The sequence below is a fragment of the Corylus avellana genome, chromosome 1 (assembly GCF_965113065.1).
Source record: "Corylus avellana chromosome 1, dhCorAvel1.hap1.2, whole genome shotgun sequence".
NCBI classification, from domain to species: Eukaryota; Viridiplantae; Streptophyta; class Magnoliopsida; order Fagales; family Betulaceae; genus Corylus; species Corylus avellana.
The window spans coordinates 19,865,837-19,883,570 of NC_142490.1; the positions used below are offsets into that span (position 1 = coordinate 19,865,837).

A 17,734-nucleotide genomic window follows, 5' to 3' on the forward strand; every position below is an offset into this window, starting at 1 on the left:
CTAATCTAACTGATGTGCCTAAACAAAAGTTTTAATTTAATTAAGGTCTACCAGACCGGCCTTAAACTCTGTCTGATCTTTCCTTATCTTTTGCTCACCAAAGGATATATCTGATCACATAATTTTCTTAATGACTATAAGGCATTCCTCACATAATTTTCTCAAGTTCTAAAACTCAAGAAATTAAAACAATTTTCTTCCTCAGTTTATAATTGATCATGGAAAAAGATAAACGCATATAAAATCATTTAGATATTCATGAACTGTGTATTGTTGCCTAGAAATGCAGGACAAAGAAAGAAAATATTTCCTCACTCAAATCCTTCAATACAAACACATGTTATTCAAATTTCCAAAACATACAAACATTTCTCGGTAACCAATCACAGATAATTTCAAATGAAAAACACAAAGCACCTCCACCAAGTAACTTGAACCCAACACAATCGGTCCTACAGTTCTTGTGGGATTGCAAATCCTAATTGTTCATCTTGATGAGTTATGCCTCTGTTTCTTCCAAAAAAATTTCCAATCTCTCAGATCTCGCACATCAATAAAATCCCCAAAAAAAAAAAAAAAAACGAAGCTCATGGTCCTAGCACCCGAAATGATGATAAGAAAAGCTCCAAACGACACAACACAATAGAATTTAAAATTTTGACTCCGTTTTCTTTTCCCGGGAGAGAGCGAAAGAGATCGTTTCTCTCAAACCCTAACCCTAACCCTACCCCTACCCCTAACCCTAACCCTAACCCTAATTCAAGCCCCCGTTCGTCGCCGTCGATTATTGTTTAAAAAAAAAAGCGAGAAAAAGAAAAAGAAAAAGAAAATACAATAAACGAGGGTTAGGTTTTGAGCTTACCCCTGTTTTTTGATGGCCGTGCGTCAGAGACAAAGGAATGCAAAACAGGAGTGAGAGAGAAAGAGAGAGGAGGAGAGCAGATCGGGATCTGGATCGGCGATTCACAGTGATCGAAAACGGCGATCGGTTGTGAGAGAGCGAGAGGAGAGAGCGAATGAGAGAGTGTACTTAAGACTGGAGAATTGAGACACAAGTAGTCGTAGAGGAATGCTTTTATCCACGCGTCAGGCAGTTATTGGGAAAAGCGGTATTGTAGCTCTGTAGCTTTGGTCCGAAACACCAACTAACGCGCGGGAAAGAGCTGGGAAAGTGCGAACCCAATGGCCTGTGAAACGACGTGTAGTTTTAAGAGCATTGTAAATTTGCAATCTACTCTTCGGGAAATCTTTATTAATAATAGAAAAATTGTCGTTTAACATTTTTTTTTTAAAAAAAAAATTCCAAAATAGTATCTATAATTCTCATTAAAAAAAAAAAAAAAAAGTTTCTAAATAGGTCCTTAATACAACTTAACTATATTGCTGTTACTCTTAATTAAAACTCATAAATAGGTGAACAATTTTATAGATTATAGACAGTGGCGAATCCACGTGGTACCTTGGGGGTGCCACGAGGATTTTAAATTTTTTTTTTTTTTTTAAAAAAAAAAAATTATAATTTTAGCAACCCTTCGGTAGTCTCCCGCACGCTGCACCCCCAAGGATTTCTAAATTTTTTTTTTTTTTAACCCACGGCACTCTAAAAAAAAAAAAAAATTATAATTTTACCTACCACTTTTCAGCACATATTTATGAACTTTTATAGATATTTTTTGTGATGTATATATTGTGTGAATTACCAAATTTTTAGGGTGAAAAAAATTTTTAGAACGCAAAAAAAATTTTAGCGGCATCCCCAATATTAAATAGCTGGCTCCGCCACTGATTATAGAGTATATATTGATGTAAGTTAGATCAAAATATGGAGTATATTATGTCCTTTTCCATTGTTTTTGTTTTGTTTTTTAATTCTATATAATTGTCTACTTCTCCCCCTAAATACAATTAGAAAAAAAAAAAAAAAAAAAAAAAAAAGAAAAAAAAAAAGGAGCCTCTACTATCAGGATAGGCTGTAAAACTTCATTTTTACAACCTCTAATAAAAGATTGAAACATCATTTAAAAACACTAAATACAATAGACATGAAAGCATTAGATCTTATTAAAAAATAAAATACAATTGACAAAAAAAAGGCACTTTCGGTTTGCTCTTTCGGCTCAACACCAACATCCTCTTCATCACATATTTGAACACACACAAAAAATGCTTGTAAGCATTATATCCTGTTCATCATGCTATATATATATATATATATATATATATATGCTAGAACAACACCACATAGAGAACTCAAAAAACCTTGTACTCTTTGTGAACTTTTTTTTTTTTTTTGGTATAATTAATTTTATTTAATTTCATGGTTCGTTTTTATTTTTTAGAACATCAAAGGATTTAGAAGCACATAAATAAATAAATAAAAGAACGAAACAGACATCTCAAAACTTACAAACAAAATCAACCATCGAAAAAAACAAAATACCCAACCACAAGCAATTTCGCCACCCACAATCAATACCCAACTTGGAACACAATATTTCTGTTACCCATTTTCTCTAAAAGACGGTTGCTTTGGGCGGTGGTCTTTGGTGGTGGCATTGGCGTTGGACGGTGACGTTGGACTGAGGAAATGGCAGGTTTTAGGGCTTGGGGTTGACATTGAGTGTCTGAATTTCTAGCAATTCAAACCCTAAAGTGTAGAAAATCTTCCTTCTTTTATAATTTTATGAGAGAGGGCTTCCTACCCGAACAATAAGCCCGTGCTCGGCCAAGGCGGCCCTATCCGGACAAAGAGGGCTCCTCAATTGTTTTTGCCTATGCTATACTTGGTGCCAAACTTGCCCGATCTGGGACCCCACAATTTTACAGACAACCATTTCCCGCCATGTTAATTCTTTTGGGGGCACAATCACTCACATTGTTTCGCTTCATAAAACCCCCTATCTCTGTGTGTGTGTGTGTGTGTGTAAATGCTCTAGTCTATAATCCAAGATTAGCGGCAGTTTGGTAGTATCTAAATAAAGCATTTGGTCCCCAGCTTAAACCTCGTACAGGTTGAGAGGCAACATGGGGATTCAGGGGCTGTTGCCGCTGCTGAAATCGATCATGGTGCCAATCCACATCAAGGAATTGGACGGCTGTTGTGTTGCGGTCGACACCTATTCTTGGCTCCACAAGGGTGCCTTGTCTTGCAGCAGAGAGCTCTGCAAAGGCCTACCCACCACCAGGTGTATTTAAATATATATATACTTAGATTTTCGTAATTTAGTTGAACGTGACAATGGTTTTGTCAAATTTTCTGATATGGGTTTTTCTTGGCAAGTTCCCAAGTAACGAAAAACATGTCTTTTGCGTAATGCAGTGGAAGATTTCAATGATTTATTGAATTGGGATGATTGTCTTTTTGTCTCGGGCATTTGATGCATTTTCAAACGCCGCAAACCCAAAAATCAACTCTCGCACAAATCTCTCTGCTCTTTTTTGGGTTTGGTTTATCTGCCAAGAGGGCTTGGGGGGAAGAAATGGAAAATGGGTTTTGTTGAATTTTTTCTATTTCTGTGGTTGAGTTGCGGGGACGGTTCATCATTTATTGCCCTGAAAGGCACTCTCTGGCGATTTTCACTAAAACAGTAATATGGCAAGCAACCTTTCATCACCTTTCATCCCCTTTGGGAATGGGGGAATGTTTGTCTCAACCATTTTTACACTTAACTCAGTTAAGCCAACCACTTGCAATAGGCTATATATAAGCTTCGAAAAAAATTATTTTTCGAATATCAGTGTTATCATCAACCAATAGAAATGACCTATAATGTGTCTGGTAAGTAATTTTATTAATCAATAAATGATAGAAGTCGGTATTTCACTCATATTTTCGATATCCAATGTATGTAATTCTTATGCATTTTGTATCTGATCTTTCAGGCACATTGAATATTGCATGCATAGAGTGAACCTGCTACGACACACTGGTGTTAAACCTATCCTTGTATTCGATGGAGGTCTTTTGCCAATGAAGGGTGAACAAGAGAACAAGCGTGCCAGGTATGTTAGATATCTTCTGAAGTTTCACCTCCACTTGCACCTAATTAGATGGCTGACTTTAGTAGTGGACAATGCAACAAAGCCTTATCCTAACTGGTTGGAATTGACTTGATTAGTTCTTCAGCTCTTTTTAGATTGCTGAGTATCCAACTGTTGTTGAAATATTATTTTTACTGTTGTATCAAGTTCTCCACTCGAATTAAAATTTGTTTGTATAGTTGAACGTGACTGATTTATGATATTCTTCCTAACCTAAATAAGACAGACAGAGTTCAGATTGGTATTTGTTGTTTAGGTATGTGTTAAGTACTAGAAATGGTTGATGAGTTGGACAATATGTAGTCACCAACTTGAGCTCTAGCTGTTCTGCCCTCATTATCACTTTCTTGTATGGGGTTGAAACACTTAATTAAGCCATTTCATTATGAAAAAGCTTGATGTACCACCTGTGATACCTTCCACCTCCTCTAATGAAAAAGTTCCATTGTTTTAGATGTCTCCTTGATCTGCCGCCAAAATATACAATATGGAGCTACTCTGCTGTTTGATACCTCTTGTGTTATTTCTTTACTGCTCTTTGTACTGAGATCCAATGGGTTTGGACAAGGATTATTTGACTGCAAAAGGGGTTACATTTACCATTTGATCAATGAAATTTGAGTAGTTATTAAGGCCTTCAGCTAAAGAATTTTTGTCTACCTGCACATGCAGGACGAGGAAGGAAAATCTTGCACGTGCTATTGAGCACGAGTCAGGAGGAAATTCTTCTGCTGCATATGAGTGCTACCAGAAAGCTATTGATATTTCACCTCTGATTGTACGTGAACTAATCCGGGTAGGATAAAGGCTTTTTTGAGGCACAAGAGTAGACTAATTCTCCAAAAGGATCAGATCATGAAATAGATTTATATTTCTAGATGCTTCTTCGTAATGTTATCTCCTTTCCTATTGACATTATTTCGTTTGGAAGGTGTTAAAACATGAGAATGTGTCTTATGTTGTGGCTCCTTATGATAAGAGAAATGTTTGCTTACATTATCTTGCATATCTCTTGTTCATCTATTTTGTAAATCCATCGTCGTTGAATGTGTAGGACTCAGGCTGGTGTCACACATTCAATGGTGAATTTGCATCTCTTTTGTACAAAGATGGACAAGAGATGTGCAAGAGAATGTCATTAAACATATCTCATATAATAATTATAAGATAAAAATGTAATATATAACGTTATTGGCAAGTCTATCCACATTTGGGTTTAGACGGTATGTGGTTGGTCTTCTTTGGGTTATTATGGGCCATTTTCTGTGGCCCAATCAATTCATCACCTAGCTCTACTGGCCTTCCTACCAAATCTTATTGGGCATATCAATTCATTTCCCAAGCAAAGAGTCCCTCAGCAAGCCCAATAAGTTTCAAGAGCCCGTAAAGAAGCCCCCATTGCCTTCTCTCCTTTCACATATCTAAGTGAAAGACAACCCAAATTTGAGAATTCTTATATGGGTTTGGACTTGCATACAATAAAGGAAAAATATAAAAAAAGCTCCCCCAAATTATCAATTGTTTATAATATAACCTTTTAATGTTTAAAGCTACTAAAGTAACTCTCAAACTATCAAACTGTATCAAAAAGACCACTTATTTTTTTTATATTCCTATAATATTCATATTCTTTTAACAAATAAAATAATAAAATAATTGTAAAAAAAAACCAAACAATTTTTTAAAAATGCAAAAAAACCAATGGGGAATAAATACAAAAATATATATATATTTTTTGAAATAAATAAATAATTTAGGCTAACTACAGTGACTAAAAGGTAGGTTCTTGAGATATTAAAAAAAAAAAAAAACAATTTAGTCCAAGGAATCAAATTTTATTAAAAAATTGTTTTTATTCGCCCATTGATTTTACTTTAATACAACATAAAACAATTTATAATTTAGACCCACTATAGTGACTAATTATTTATTTATTTCAAAAAACATTTTATTTATTTATTCGTCCTTTGTTTGTATTTTTCACTATTTTTTTGTATTTTTTACAATTATTTTATTATTTTATTTGTTAAAAGAATAAGTGTATTATAGAAATGTTAAAAAAATAAGTAGCATTTTTAATACATTTTAGTAGTTTAGGGGGCTATTTTAATACCTTCTGAACATTAAGAAACTATATTGCAAACAACTAATAGTTTATGAGGTTTTTTTTTTATATTTTTCTCAATTTAAAAACTAGATATAAGAAATTTTTACAACTTAATTAATAGGAAATTTATATCCATAAAATTTTGCATAAATGGGACCCTCCCGGCTAAGTATTCGTTTGGTTTAGCAGTTTAAAAACATGCTTTTATCAAAAAATAACAATTTAACGTTTAATAAGCACAATTGCGAGAGAGGAAACACATTGTAAATGATCATCGACCCAAAAAATAACATACATTGGAAAAACAATTAACTACAAATATTTTATGATTTTTTATTTATTTTTTATCTTTTACCCTATTTTCCACATTCTACTAATAAAATAAAATGAAGAAAAGAATGTGTATGGTGTGGGGAAGCCCATGGGAGTGTCATAGATCATCACCGGAGGTGGAATAGAATTGTAAAGCCAATTCTCTGAAAATCTGAAGCAATCCCTTCATATCATTCCCCCCCACTTCAAGGCAGTCCCTCAGTAACCCACCCTCCGCCGCCTCTATCTGCACCGTCTCCACCACTTCCCTTAGTGCACCCTATATATATATATATTCAAACAATTTAACAAACTGTACCAAAAGAATTGGACACAAACCAAGTAAAAGAGAAAGAACCGTACCGGTCGACGAAACACTTTGAGGAGCCTTTGGAAGAGAGAGTTTGAGATTCCGAGGAAATTTTGGTAATTCCGCCCGACCCAGGCGGCCCTCGCGGCGTCAGAGCCCAAGCGTGTAAGCTCGCCCAGAGAACTCAGCAGCTTGTTCGCGTCCGAAACGGCGCCGTACAGATCTGCGTAGTTCACGTCCCTCCACAGGCTCCACGCGTAGTTCTTGAGGTAGTCCCAGCCCCCGGACCACGTGAATCCCAAGAAGCCCAGGCCGAGGCCGCGCTCGAGGTGTTGGGCGATGAGCCTGGCCCGGTGCGAGCCCGAGATGTCGCCGCGGGAGGCGCGGAGGTTGGCCACGCGCGTCGTGAGCGAGTGGGCGAGGGAGACCAGGCTTCGGTACGATGAGTAGGAGGGGGAATGGGAGGGAGGGCTTCGGTGCGGTGCTCAGGAGGAGGAAGAGGATGATAAGGACGCGAGAGTTTGAGGGTGGTGATGGCGCTGTTTTGGCCATTGATTAAGGGCTAATGCCGCTGATCGGACCGTCGAGAGAGAGAGGCTGCGCGGAAGGATTTTGTGGGACAAGTTCGGTCGGAGTTCTTTTGGAGCTTCGGAAAAGGAAGAAAGGGATCGTCTGGGTCCCACCGTTTGATGGGCCTACTGGTGACGTGGATGGCCCAGTTCTAGAGCGGGCCTTAGTTGAACATTTGGGCTTAACTTTTCTTTTTAAGAGAGAAATCAAATTGAAGTTCACACTACTTCATTTTAATTTTGATAATTAGTTTTTTTTTTTTTTTTTTCAAATAGGTTTATTTAATTAACGATGTGTCACACCACTGAATTGCCAACTATATAACGGAGAGAATATGCAACATATAAAAGCTACAAGAAAGGAATAAGTTGATAAAGTTGTGCCTTTTGCCTCACACATGCAAATGAATAAATTTGGAGGATTGGGAAGGAATGTTCGTCATCGTCACACCAAAGCACTTCAATCTATAGAGAATAAATAAATAATGGCATCTTTGGGTATGTGTTTGAGGGGCCTAATAATGCGTTTAATATTTAAAACGTTTGTTTAAAAAAGAAAAAGAAAAAAAATAGCATTTTTAAGGGTTCAAAAAGCTCAAAAATAGCCAAAACACACTTGTGACAAAAGTTTAAAAACTTTTTTTTGACTTAAAAGCGTTATCTCTCAAACGCAATCTAAAAAGAGAGTGGAAGATAATCTGGGTTTTATTCAAACCTCCCATAAGTTATCATTGTTTGCTAATAAGATAAAATTTATTTTTCCTTTTCCTTTTCAACTCACATTCAATTCCATTCATTTTTATGTATTTTTTTTTTAAAAAAAATTATTATTCAATCCATATGATTCGTATGTGGGTCATACATATTCAATCGTCAATTTAAAAAAGAGTTGGACAAGAGATTGACAATAGTTTAAAGAATAATATGTCTCTATTTTAACATTTTCTCTTAGACTTAACACACTAATTTATTTAATTAAAATGAGATGTAAATTGAAGAGACAAAATTCGAACTCAAGTATTACCTCTTGTTCCGAAAAGGTGTCAAAAACTTCGGAATGACATGTAAACAAAAAAAAAAAAAAAAAATAGGGTAAAGTCTATTTAACCTCCTCAAACTACCATCCTAATGACAATCTATCCCAAAAACTATCAATTGCGACCATTTACCACCAAAACTACCAAAACAATAACAATGTACCCCCAATTTTAAAAAATGACAAAATTACCCTTACTAAAATACAAATAAAAATTTTAATTTTAAATTTTTTTTTTTCAAAATTTTAAGAAAATTTTTGTCTTATTAAAAATTCTATAGGAGTAATTTCGTCATTTTATTAACATTTGGGGTACATTGTCATTTGTGTCTTATTGAAAATTCTAAAAGGTGTCAAAAACTTCATAATGACATGTAAAAATAAATAAATTAATAAATAAATAAATAAATAACTTTGGGTCGAGGCCGGGTCGGGTCTAAAGCATGGGTGCATATGTCAGCTAAATGGGCTCTGGTTTCCTGAGATGGAGCATGTTTGACATTTGACGTAAAAAAAAATGAAAATTCTGAAATAAAACAAAAAAGCCCATCGTTTGTCACTCTTCCTACCCATAAATACACACGTACCAACCTACGTCCAACCCTTTGGCTGGAGGAGCTGGAGATGAGGGACAGGAGTAGATGCAGCCGACCAAGCCGGTGATGAATCCAGCCCCACCAGCTGGACAGACCTTCTGGTTCGATATCCCTTCTGCCAAGTCCAAGCAGGCTGCTTGGGGTAGCTTTTTTAATTAGATCTAGTGCCGTGGAAGACTTCTGGAGGTGAAGTCTCTTCCTTTTTTTTTTTTTCACTTTTATTATATTATTTTGGGTTTTTTATCTTCTGGGTTGTCTTTATTTTGGTGCTGAGAGACTGAAAGTTTTGGTTTTGGGGAGCAAAACGGAAAATTTTGATTTGGAAGAAAAAAAGTTTGGAAATTTATATTGTTTCTGTGCATAGAGATAGGGTGGTTTTGTTACTGTTTCTGTGCTAATGGATGTTTGAAGTAACCAACATATGTGGATCTGTGATTTTACTTGTGCTTGTGGTTTGCTGAGATGTCAGACGGACTGAGAATTTTCCTGAAATTTGCTTAGGATAGAGGGCGGTTTGTACTGTTTACATTGTGTAGTTTTGATAAACCGGTCATGATTTTTGTAGTTTGAATATCATTTTATTATATACTTCTGTTATGTGGTTAATTGTTCAAATGAGGGTAATCTGAATTATTGGTTTTTTTGTGTTTTTGCATTCTCATACTACATGTGTTTGGTAGATCTTTAAAGATCAACATCAGCTGGTTAAAGATTCTCTGTTGAAAGGAAACTTAGTATATGTTTTGGGTATAGGTGTGTTTGTTTGGTTTGTGGATTTGCTTCTGAAAGACTTTGTTCAAAAAAAGAAAAGAAAAGCAAAATAAAAGTTTGAACACCATCTTTTGAGATCAGGTTGTTGATGTTTTCAGTTATGGTCTAATTTGAACGCAGATCAAGAGCGTTGGGTGATCTCTCTCTCTCTCTCTCTCTCTCTCTCACAGCTAGTGAACAGCCCCTTGAACCTCTCTTGTCTTCCCTCTTTGCAATCCAAATCAAACAACTTTGCTTACCTTATCAAAACTCTAAATCCCCACATATTTCCCTGGACATTAGCCAACAAATAATTGATCAAAACAAGCCTTAAAATGTCCTTTTATTTGCTGCTGCCTCAAAAATTCTGCAACCTGCCTCTTTTTGCAAGAATCATTGTATTGGACTTAAAATTATATAGCTGCTGCCCCTAAACCACAATGTTATTTATATCCATGATATTGTCAAAATGAGATTGCTCTCTAAAAGTTTAAACTTTTGCAGCCATTGCTGACTCCATCCTAAATTGCTTGTCCAATTTTATGGATATCCATTAGATTGTCTATATTGAAAAATTCAATGGGCAGAATTTTATCACTTTCCTAATTTATGACTATATTGAAGTCATAATCATGAAAGTTCCAATCTTTATGGTAGTTTTGACAAGTTAGTGGATGTAGTTTTAAATTTTATTTATTTATTATCTGGTTCTGAAACATTAATTTATGTTCCAAGTTTGGACTATGAAAGATGGACAAATAGTCTGGGAGGGGTATCTTTATCATGGTGTTTGAGAAATATAACACAACCAATTACTCTATGAGCTTAAATTGTTCAAACAGTGTGTATTGTGTATCTTGATATTGTAACTTTTAACCGAACACAAAAATTCAAGTCAAACAGACTCATTAAAGTATCTTGAGCAACTGAACCAAAATAGCCCAGAAGCTCCATTAGATGAATTGCCAAACAACAACATTCATGTTTTTTACTTCATCTCAAAATGATGAAAAGTTATAGAATATGTTATAGTCGGTTCAAATAAAGCAGCACCAGAAGCTATTTTTTGCTTAAATTTCTAATACCTATTCTGCCTCGGAGGACCACAAGTCCAAACCTATGGTTTAGTTTGGGCCACAGGTAGCTGGTTCATGCCTCAAAATGTGACCTATCTGCCAAGAAACCAAACAGTTTCCTAATTTGCAGCCAAAAAATGTAATAGAAAATAATCCTGTGAGTTAAGAGCTCAGCTTGCAAGGTGGTGAGGTTTTTGAGTCAGATATTAGGTGTGGGTTATCCCTTTATCTTAATCCTGGGAATTTCTTGAAAATATTTTCATATTAGTTACTTTCATTGTCTGTTTAGATATGCAGTAGCCAAATTAGAACAAATACAATGATTTGAGGTTTTTTCTTATTTGGTTTTGGAGTGGTAAAATGAAATGAGAATGAGAATGAGAAAAAAAGTTGTGACTTGTTGGGTTCTTTTTTCCCCGAGAAATAAACTCTGAGACTTGGCCTAATGAACTGTAGGGGTTATGAATGATTTTTTTTTTTTTTTTTCTTTTTGATAAGTAAGAAAATGTATAAAATATGCCAAAAAGAGGCATAACCCATGGATGCAGTAGAAGTTCAAATCGTTTTATGATATCTTTTACTTGTATTCATATATGAGTTATGTTACATGTATTTGCAGTTCAATATGTGGATATGATATTTTATGAATTACTGTTATATTACTTCAAAAGAGTATCTTGGAAAAGTACTATTTTTTTGCCAAGTTTTATTTCTTTCTACTATATTTGTCAAAGTCTGGAACTATTTGCTCGTCAGATGAGCTGCTTTAAATATGATACCATAAATGTTGTTTTATGTTTGACTTCACCAAGGAAGCTAGGCTTATTGATCATAGTTCTTTTCTGCTGTGTTCTTTGTTAGGAGGACTAACACATTGTTGTAGATGACAAATTCCAGAGGATGCTAGAAGCAATGCATGGTTTCTTTCGACGGGAAGACAAGGTAGCAACTCTCAAGACGATATTTTGTGCTAATATGTATGAGCCAGCACCCACTTCCAACAATCAACAAGTATGGCCAGACAGGTGATTGGTTTTGCACCTTGATTTGCTATGTAAATTGGAATTAGAGGCTATACCAAAAGGCATCCATTTTGATGAGAAAATAGTAGTTTCAATTTGATATTGTGTATTTTCATTTTATGATGCAAAAGAATTGCGCCCTTAGAATTGGTTAAGAGCATTCACTTTCCAAATACCACAGTAGCAACTGTACTTTTGTTTTTGTTTTCATGAGTAATTAAAATTTTATAGAAAAAGTGCAAAGCCCTCGTACACGAAAAGTATACAAGAGAGCAAAGACCGTAGGGGAACTAATTTGGGTTAACTTCCCTACATTGATGATCAAAATAAAAAGATAATCATATGCCTTCTAATAAATAAAGCTTCTTTATGATTGAATATTCTTGATAAACTTCAGGCTTAGTGTTCTCCCATTTTTTGTTGCTATTAATTTTCAATGGGCTACTTATCACTACAGAACCTAACATACATAGAGATGATATTTCCTTTGAACATTGTTAGTGGAGTGTTGAGTGCTCTGTCTTGTAATGTGTGTGCCATACAGATCAACTCTTGGTTAGAGGTGGTTTTTTTACATCATATTTACTCACTTTTGTAATGTTATACTAAGAGTTATATAAAAATTAAATATGCGTCTTGGTATAGATTTATATATTAACTTTATATTATAAATATTTTTTACATATGGTATTGAATTTTTAATGATATCACAATTATACCTATCACGGGGAATTAAGCATGTGCCTTGCATGTGCCTTCCCAACCAATATTCAAAAGAACTAGCTTGCGTGTGTCCACATACAACTGATTTTGGTCAATTTTAAGTGAAGCAAAGATTGTATTTATGCAAGAGAAATGATCTTTTTCCATCTGTTGTACATCTCTGTATGGCAGATTTGCAAAAGAAATGTAAAGCAGATGTACACCAGATCTCGTATATCTTGTCTCTTTATGCTATGTCACCAAATGAACATGTATCATCTCTCTTTATGCTATGTTATGTCATGTATGCAGGAACCTGGCCCAGTAGTTAAGAATATTGATTTCTCTAATGCTCCAAATAGGGAACTTCACAATTTACAACAATACTACTATGTACAGATAGCAATAGATTTTACATTCATAAACAAAATTTCTTTTCGCTTCATACAAAATGTAGCACTAGATTGTATGCTTAATGTACTTCAAGAGGCCAATCATAGGAGCAAGAAGACCCAATCATCATATCATATTCTTTTTGAACCCATAGATTGTCTTCTAAATCCACAGTTCTTGTCATCTGCAGGGAGGTGCACCAACATTAGATATAGCTCCACCCGATGTAGAAAAGCATACTTGATGTGCTAGAAATGTAAACAAGTATTAGATAGAAGAAGGTAACCTTTTGAAGTGCAGCTCGAAAAGCTTCTCTTTCTGTTTCCCGCCGCCGCTGCCGCTTCAATTTTGCTTCTACCTCATCAACTTCAGCCTTTTTCATTTGGGCTTTAATCTTAATCATCTCTGCAAGTAAACATTCAACCCCGTCAATGAAAAAGAAATGGTAGATGGATGCCAACAACATAATACAAAACAAATAGTAATGCTGATAGGTAAATAATAGCTACATTTATTTTTGTTTCTGAGCATAATAGCTTTATACATAAGCTTTAGAAAATGAGTGCAAAAGAGAATTAGTTTGATAGCATCTTCCCACAGCAAAATTAATTTTTTTACCTCTGTGCAGATTTGTATCCATAAGAATTATGAAGAGAAGAAGAACATGATAATGACAAATTTTTCAATTATACCTAGATGATGTAGCTTATATATATAAATGTGTGTTGTAGTTGTTTTTTTTATTGGAAATGCTCATGGATAACTATCAAAACACTTGAACTCTACAGTGTTTTTTTTATTGGATGATTATGTGTCAAAACCAGTTGAAGAGGGGCAGCTTTATTCAGCAGTGGCACATTTCTTCTAGTCTGGTTGATGAGTCAGACTAACATGACTGGTTGTTTGTGAATGGTCTAGCCAAGTGGTTGATCTGTCTTACCCTCAGGATTGACCCCCAATAGAATTAGAGTTCTGCACCTAATGACTAGCTTCACTGCTGTGAGCTGACGGTTAGGCTAATCCCAAGTAGATTTTCTCAGCTTCACGGACATGGTGATTTCAGAATTACTCTAATGGATGTTTTGAATGTGAGCATGCACATTGGCACCATGCCACATGTCATGTACTCTGCATGATACATTTTAGCCATGCATTTCTTTTTTCTTCAAGTAATAATGAAGTCTCATTGACATAGAGTTTATATATATATATATATATATATATATATATATATATAAGCATGGGTGTTCACTGGCGTGTTATTTGTTGCCAGGAATCTAGGCGTGTGACCCAGACAACATGTTCAAACTACATGGGAGTACTGGAGGAAAGCCATCAAGTGCATGTTAATTTATCACCATTCCACAGCCTTTCCTGTATTATCCACTGTTGTTTGTAAACTAGTGCCCCCATGTTTTTTCTTTTATTTTCAGATTTATCGCTCATTATCCATTGAAGTAAGTAGGGTAAGGATGATAAGACTAGAAAAAAGAAACAAGTAGGGTAAAGATAAAATGTAATGAAGCTACAATAATCCATTTTCAAACTGTCACTGAATTTTAACATTTAACATTTTTAAATGTTTTAGGTATACCAATAACATTTTTTTGGTATAGTGAAATATATATATATATATATATATATATATATATATATATATATATATATATATATATGAGCATTTCCAATACAAAAACAACAAATGACAACTATGATTCTATGTTTTGAAATGTGTGTGGGAGAGAAATGTGAGAGATTACTTTTGGAATTTAAAAAGGTGGGTTTTTAGGTTGAATAGCTTAACCTGACTTTAAACTGAGTGAGTAGGTTACTAAAAAGAAAAAGAAAAAAACCAAAATGCTCCCACTAACAAGCTGAGCATTATAGAAAAATAAAAAGGCTAATATTGTAAAATTAGCTTCGGAAATCAGACCAAAATAAAAACTAAAATTAGCATTTTCAATCCTTAAACAAAGGCCTAGACTATTTTTCAAACAAAAAATTGGCATCATTTTGAAAATTCTTGACCTGCAAGATGATGAAATATACCACATTCAACCTAAATTAGAGGTAGAAAACAAATTCTCAAAGTTGCTAACACCAAATTACTTATGGTTTCATGCAACTATCTATGCAAATCCTCATTATTACTTGTTTCAGAGAGTCTATAGCATCGAGGTAAAATCTTTTCATCTTTCTCATTTTTACCAAATCTGCATAAAGTAACATCCTAAATCACATGTTCAATGACCTAAGGTCGTGAAATTTAAATAAAGAGGATGCACTACTCAATTTGTAATAATTTTAGTTATATAATTTTGTACTCATTTTAAGAGTAAAAAAACTATTAACTTTTATACTCTTAAAATGGTATGCAATTATGCAAAAAGCTTAAAATTTATGTTTTTTTTTTTTTTTTCTTCTTATTTTTTCTAAAAAGCTCCTTTTAACTATAAAGTTTTACTTCCTAACTCAATATTAAATATGCTCTTAGTAATGGAAAACCTCATGACCTCACTCTATGTTAGACTTACGTGCAAAAGTTTAGCAAATTGCAAAGCTTTCTTTTCCCCCATTTGTTTGGCCAAATGTATATAAAAAGTTTTTAAAAAAATTTTTAAAAAAATATCAATTATTTTTTATAAAAAATATTTAAAGATAAGCATCATTGTGTTTGCAATTTTTACTCCCTATGTTTGCCAAATGAAAAGTATTAATTAATCCCGTCACTCCCTATGGTTGCCAAGTGAAAAATATTAATTAATCACATCACATATAATTGTGAGAACCCAAGTCTTTTAGATGGAAACTAATTTCATTTTAGTTTTTTATTTGGTTATGAAGAAATAACATATAAAACTTTATGGTCATAGAAAGTCAACAAGAAAATATTGTATCCATTGTACTACATATAATACATCAAGAGCTTGTCTTGCAAAATCGAAATGAAGTGCTTGCTCCATGAGATCCTTACAAACATATATATCATATTGCACTTGACCTTTTGCAAGTAAAGGGGGGGTTACAAGGGAGGGAAAAAATATTGAGTTGCTTAATTCACCTTTACGCTGTATACTTTTAAATCTTTCCTTTTCCTGCTGCATCTTCAAAGGATTTGCTTTACCCTAATTACAAGCAAGAAGATAGCATATATAAGCAACTAAGAAAACATAGCACCAAAGATATCCAAATGTTACGTCATGATAAAAATCTTGTCTTACATGATCAAAAAGTGTATTCTTTTGTGCTTTCAAAATAGTTTCAGCAAACCGTTTCTTCATCATTGCCGCTCGGAGAGCCTTCTTTGGCGACTGTTGTACATCAAAAACTGGACATTCTTGGGGAGCAACAGCATCTGTGGCAGCAGGTGTGTGCTGAGAACTAAGGCATGAGTTTTCATTGTCCAAACCACTTGTAGCCCCTACACATCATCACCAACAGCAAGCCAAAATTAGATCATGGAGAAATACTAGAAAATATGACATATTTATGGTAATATAGAAATAGTTACTCACCATCAGAATCTAGATCCGGATTGCTCATTTGGGATATTGACAAGTATTCTGACAAGCATACTTGTGTGGACGCAAGTTGGTTGAAAACCCAACCAGTTGGATTAATTCTCCTTTGTTTCAGAGTGGTGGAACACTCTGAACCTAAATTACGATTATTTCTTTGCTTTTTCACTACTTGATATTTCATCAAGTCTGGAGCCTCACGCTTGTGAGGCCTCGGCATAGAATTGTGCGACAGCCCACATGATCGCATACCATGAGTGGCTTCTAGTTGTTCTGATGAGAGTTTGACCAAGACCTTCTTTAGTCCTAAGGCTTCACTTGTACCCATAATGAGAAACTACAAGAATTAAACAAGGGCAGTTTTCAGGTGTTGGGCAAGGCAACAACCCCTGCAAAATATTTTTCAGCAGATAAGCAACACAATAAATTATTTGTGGAATGAATATGCAATTGATAAATAATTGCAGCAAAAAAAATAATAATAATAGAGAAAGAGATAAATAATGAAATGTGATAGCATAATTAATAGAAGCAGAAAGTATGAGATAATAGTGTTCAACCTATGATACCATCATCAATGAGTACCTCCTAATGATTGTAGGCAATGGCTTCACTAATCCAAATGATTTAGGGAACAAGATATACACACATGATATACAGAACATAGCAATGGCTTCACTAATCTAACTGATGTGCCTAAACAAAAGTTTTAATTTAATTAAGGTCTACCAGACCGGCCTAAAACTCTGATGTGCCCAAAGGATATATCTGATCACATAATTTTCTTAATGACTATAAGGCATTCCTCACATAATTTTCTCAAGTTCTAAAACTCAAGAAATTAAAACAATTTTCTTCCTCAGTTTATAATTGATCAGGGAAAAACATAAACGCATATATAATCATTTAGATATTCATGAACTGTATATTGTTGCCTAGAAATGCAGGACAAAGAAAGAAAATATTTCCTCACTCAAATCCTTCAATACAAACACATGTTATTCAAATTTCCAAAACATACAAACATTTCTGGGTAACCAATCACAGATAATTTCAAACAAAAAACACAAAGCACCTCCACCAAGTAACTTGAACCCAACACAATCGGTCCAACAGTTCTTGTGGGATTGCAAATCCTAATTGTTCATCTTGATGAGTTATGCCTCTGTTTCTTCCAAAAAAATTTCCAATCTCTCAGATCTCGCACATCAATAAAATCCAAAAAAAAAAAAAAAAAAACGAAGCTCATGGTCCTAGCACCCGAAATGATGATAAGAAAAGCTCCAAACGACACAACACAAT

At 34.5% G+C, this 17,734-nt stretch overlaps 2 protein-coding genes, 1 long non-coding RNA gene and 1 pseudogene across 9 annotated transcripts; 2 read left to right on the plus strand and 2 right to left on the minus strand.

The window, feature by feature from the left end:
• The first annotated feature begins 2,555 nt into the window (after positions 1 to 2,555).
• Positions 2,556 to 4,975, plus strand: LOC132172767 (exonuclease 1-like). Its single transcript, XM_059584335.2, has 3 exons — positions 2,556 to 3,185; positions 3,883 to 4,002; positions 4,714 to 4,975. The coding sequence occupies exons 1-3, from the start codon at positions 3,025 to 3,027 to the stop codon at positions 4,844 to 4,846; spliced, it is 414 nt and encodes a 137-aa protein (XP_059440318.2). The 5' UTR covers positions 2,556 to 3,024; the 3' UTR covers positions 4,847 to 4,975.
• A 1,596-nt stretch (positions 4,976 to 6,571) lies between these two features.
• LOC132172780 (uncharacterized) lies at positions 6,572 to 7,514 on the minus strand (annotated as a pseudogene). The gene is made up of 2 exons (XR_015912753.1): positions 6,824 to 7,514; positions 6,572 to 6,740 (listed from the first exon to the last, which is right to left on the minus strand). The product of XR_015912753.1 is annotated as an uncharacterized LOC132172780 (transcript).
• Positions 7,515 to 8,956: 1,442 nt separating this feature from the next.
• LOC132170476 (uncharacterized) lies at positions 8,957 to 14,362 on the plus strand. Of its 6 annotated transcripts, XR_015912755.1 has the most exons (4): positions 8,957 to 9,113; positions 11,681 to 11,822; positions 13,105 to 13,195; positions 14,188 to 14,362. It is a non-coding gene; the product is annotated as an uncharacterized LOC132170476 (long non-coding RNA). The 6 variants fall into 6 exon arrangements; XR_015912760.1 differs by lacking the exon at positions 13,105 to 13,195 and having other exon boundaries at positions 8,963 to 9,157; XR_015912761.1 differs by lacking the exon at positions 13,105 to 13,195 and having other exon boundaries at positions 8,963 to 9,157; positions 11,695 to 11,822.
• A 1,419-nt stretch (positions 14,363 to 15,781) lies between these two features.
• Positions 15,782 to 16,764, minus strand: LOC132169373 (uncharacterized). Its single transcript, XM_059580413.2, has 3 exons — positions 16,430 to 16,764; positions 16,136 to 16,335; positions 15,782 to 16,039 (listed from the first exon to the last, which is right to left on the minus strand). The coding sequence occupies exons 1-3, from the start codon at positions 16,758 to 16,760 to the stop codon at positions 15,782 to 15,784; spliced, it is 789 nt and encodes a 262-aa protein (XP_059436396.2). The 5' UTR covers positions 16,761 to 16,764.
• Positions 16,765 to 17,734: the final 970 nt, after the last annotated feature.

Excerpts from the sequence above, each read along its gene's own strand:
- LOC132172767 (XM_059584335.2), top strand. The coding sequence starts at position 3,025 with ATGGGGATTCAGGGGCTGTTGCCGCTGCTGAAATCGATCATGGTGCCA. Across the intron at positions 3,186-3,882 it reads AAAGGCCTACCCACCACCAG|GCACATTGAATATTGCATGC; the intron begins GTGTATTTAAAT and ends CTGATCTTTCAG. Across the intron at positions 4,003-4,713 it reads CAAGAGAACAAGCGTGCCAG|GACGAGGAAGGAAAATCTTG; the intron begins GTATGTTAGATA and ends CTGCACATGCAG.
- LOC132169373 (XM_059580413.2), bottom strand. The coding sequence starts at position 16,760 with ATGGGTACAAGTGAAGCCTTAGGACTAAAGAAGGTCTTGGTCAAACTC. Across the intron at positions 16,336-16,429 it reads TCCGGATCTAGATTCTGATG|GGGCTACAAGTGGTTTGGAC; the intron begins GTGAGTAACTAT and ends GATGATGTGTAG. Across the intron at positions 16,040-16,135 it reads AGAATACACTTTTTGATCAT|GGTAAAGCAAATCCTTTGAA; the intron begins GTAAGACAAGAT and ends GCTTGTAATTAG.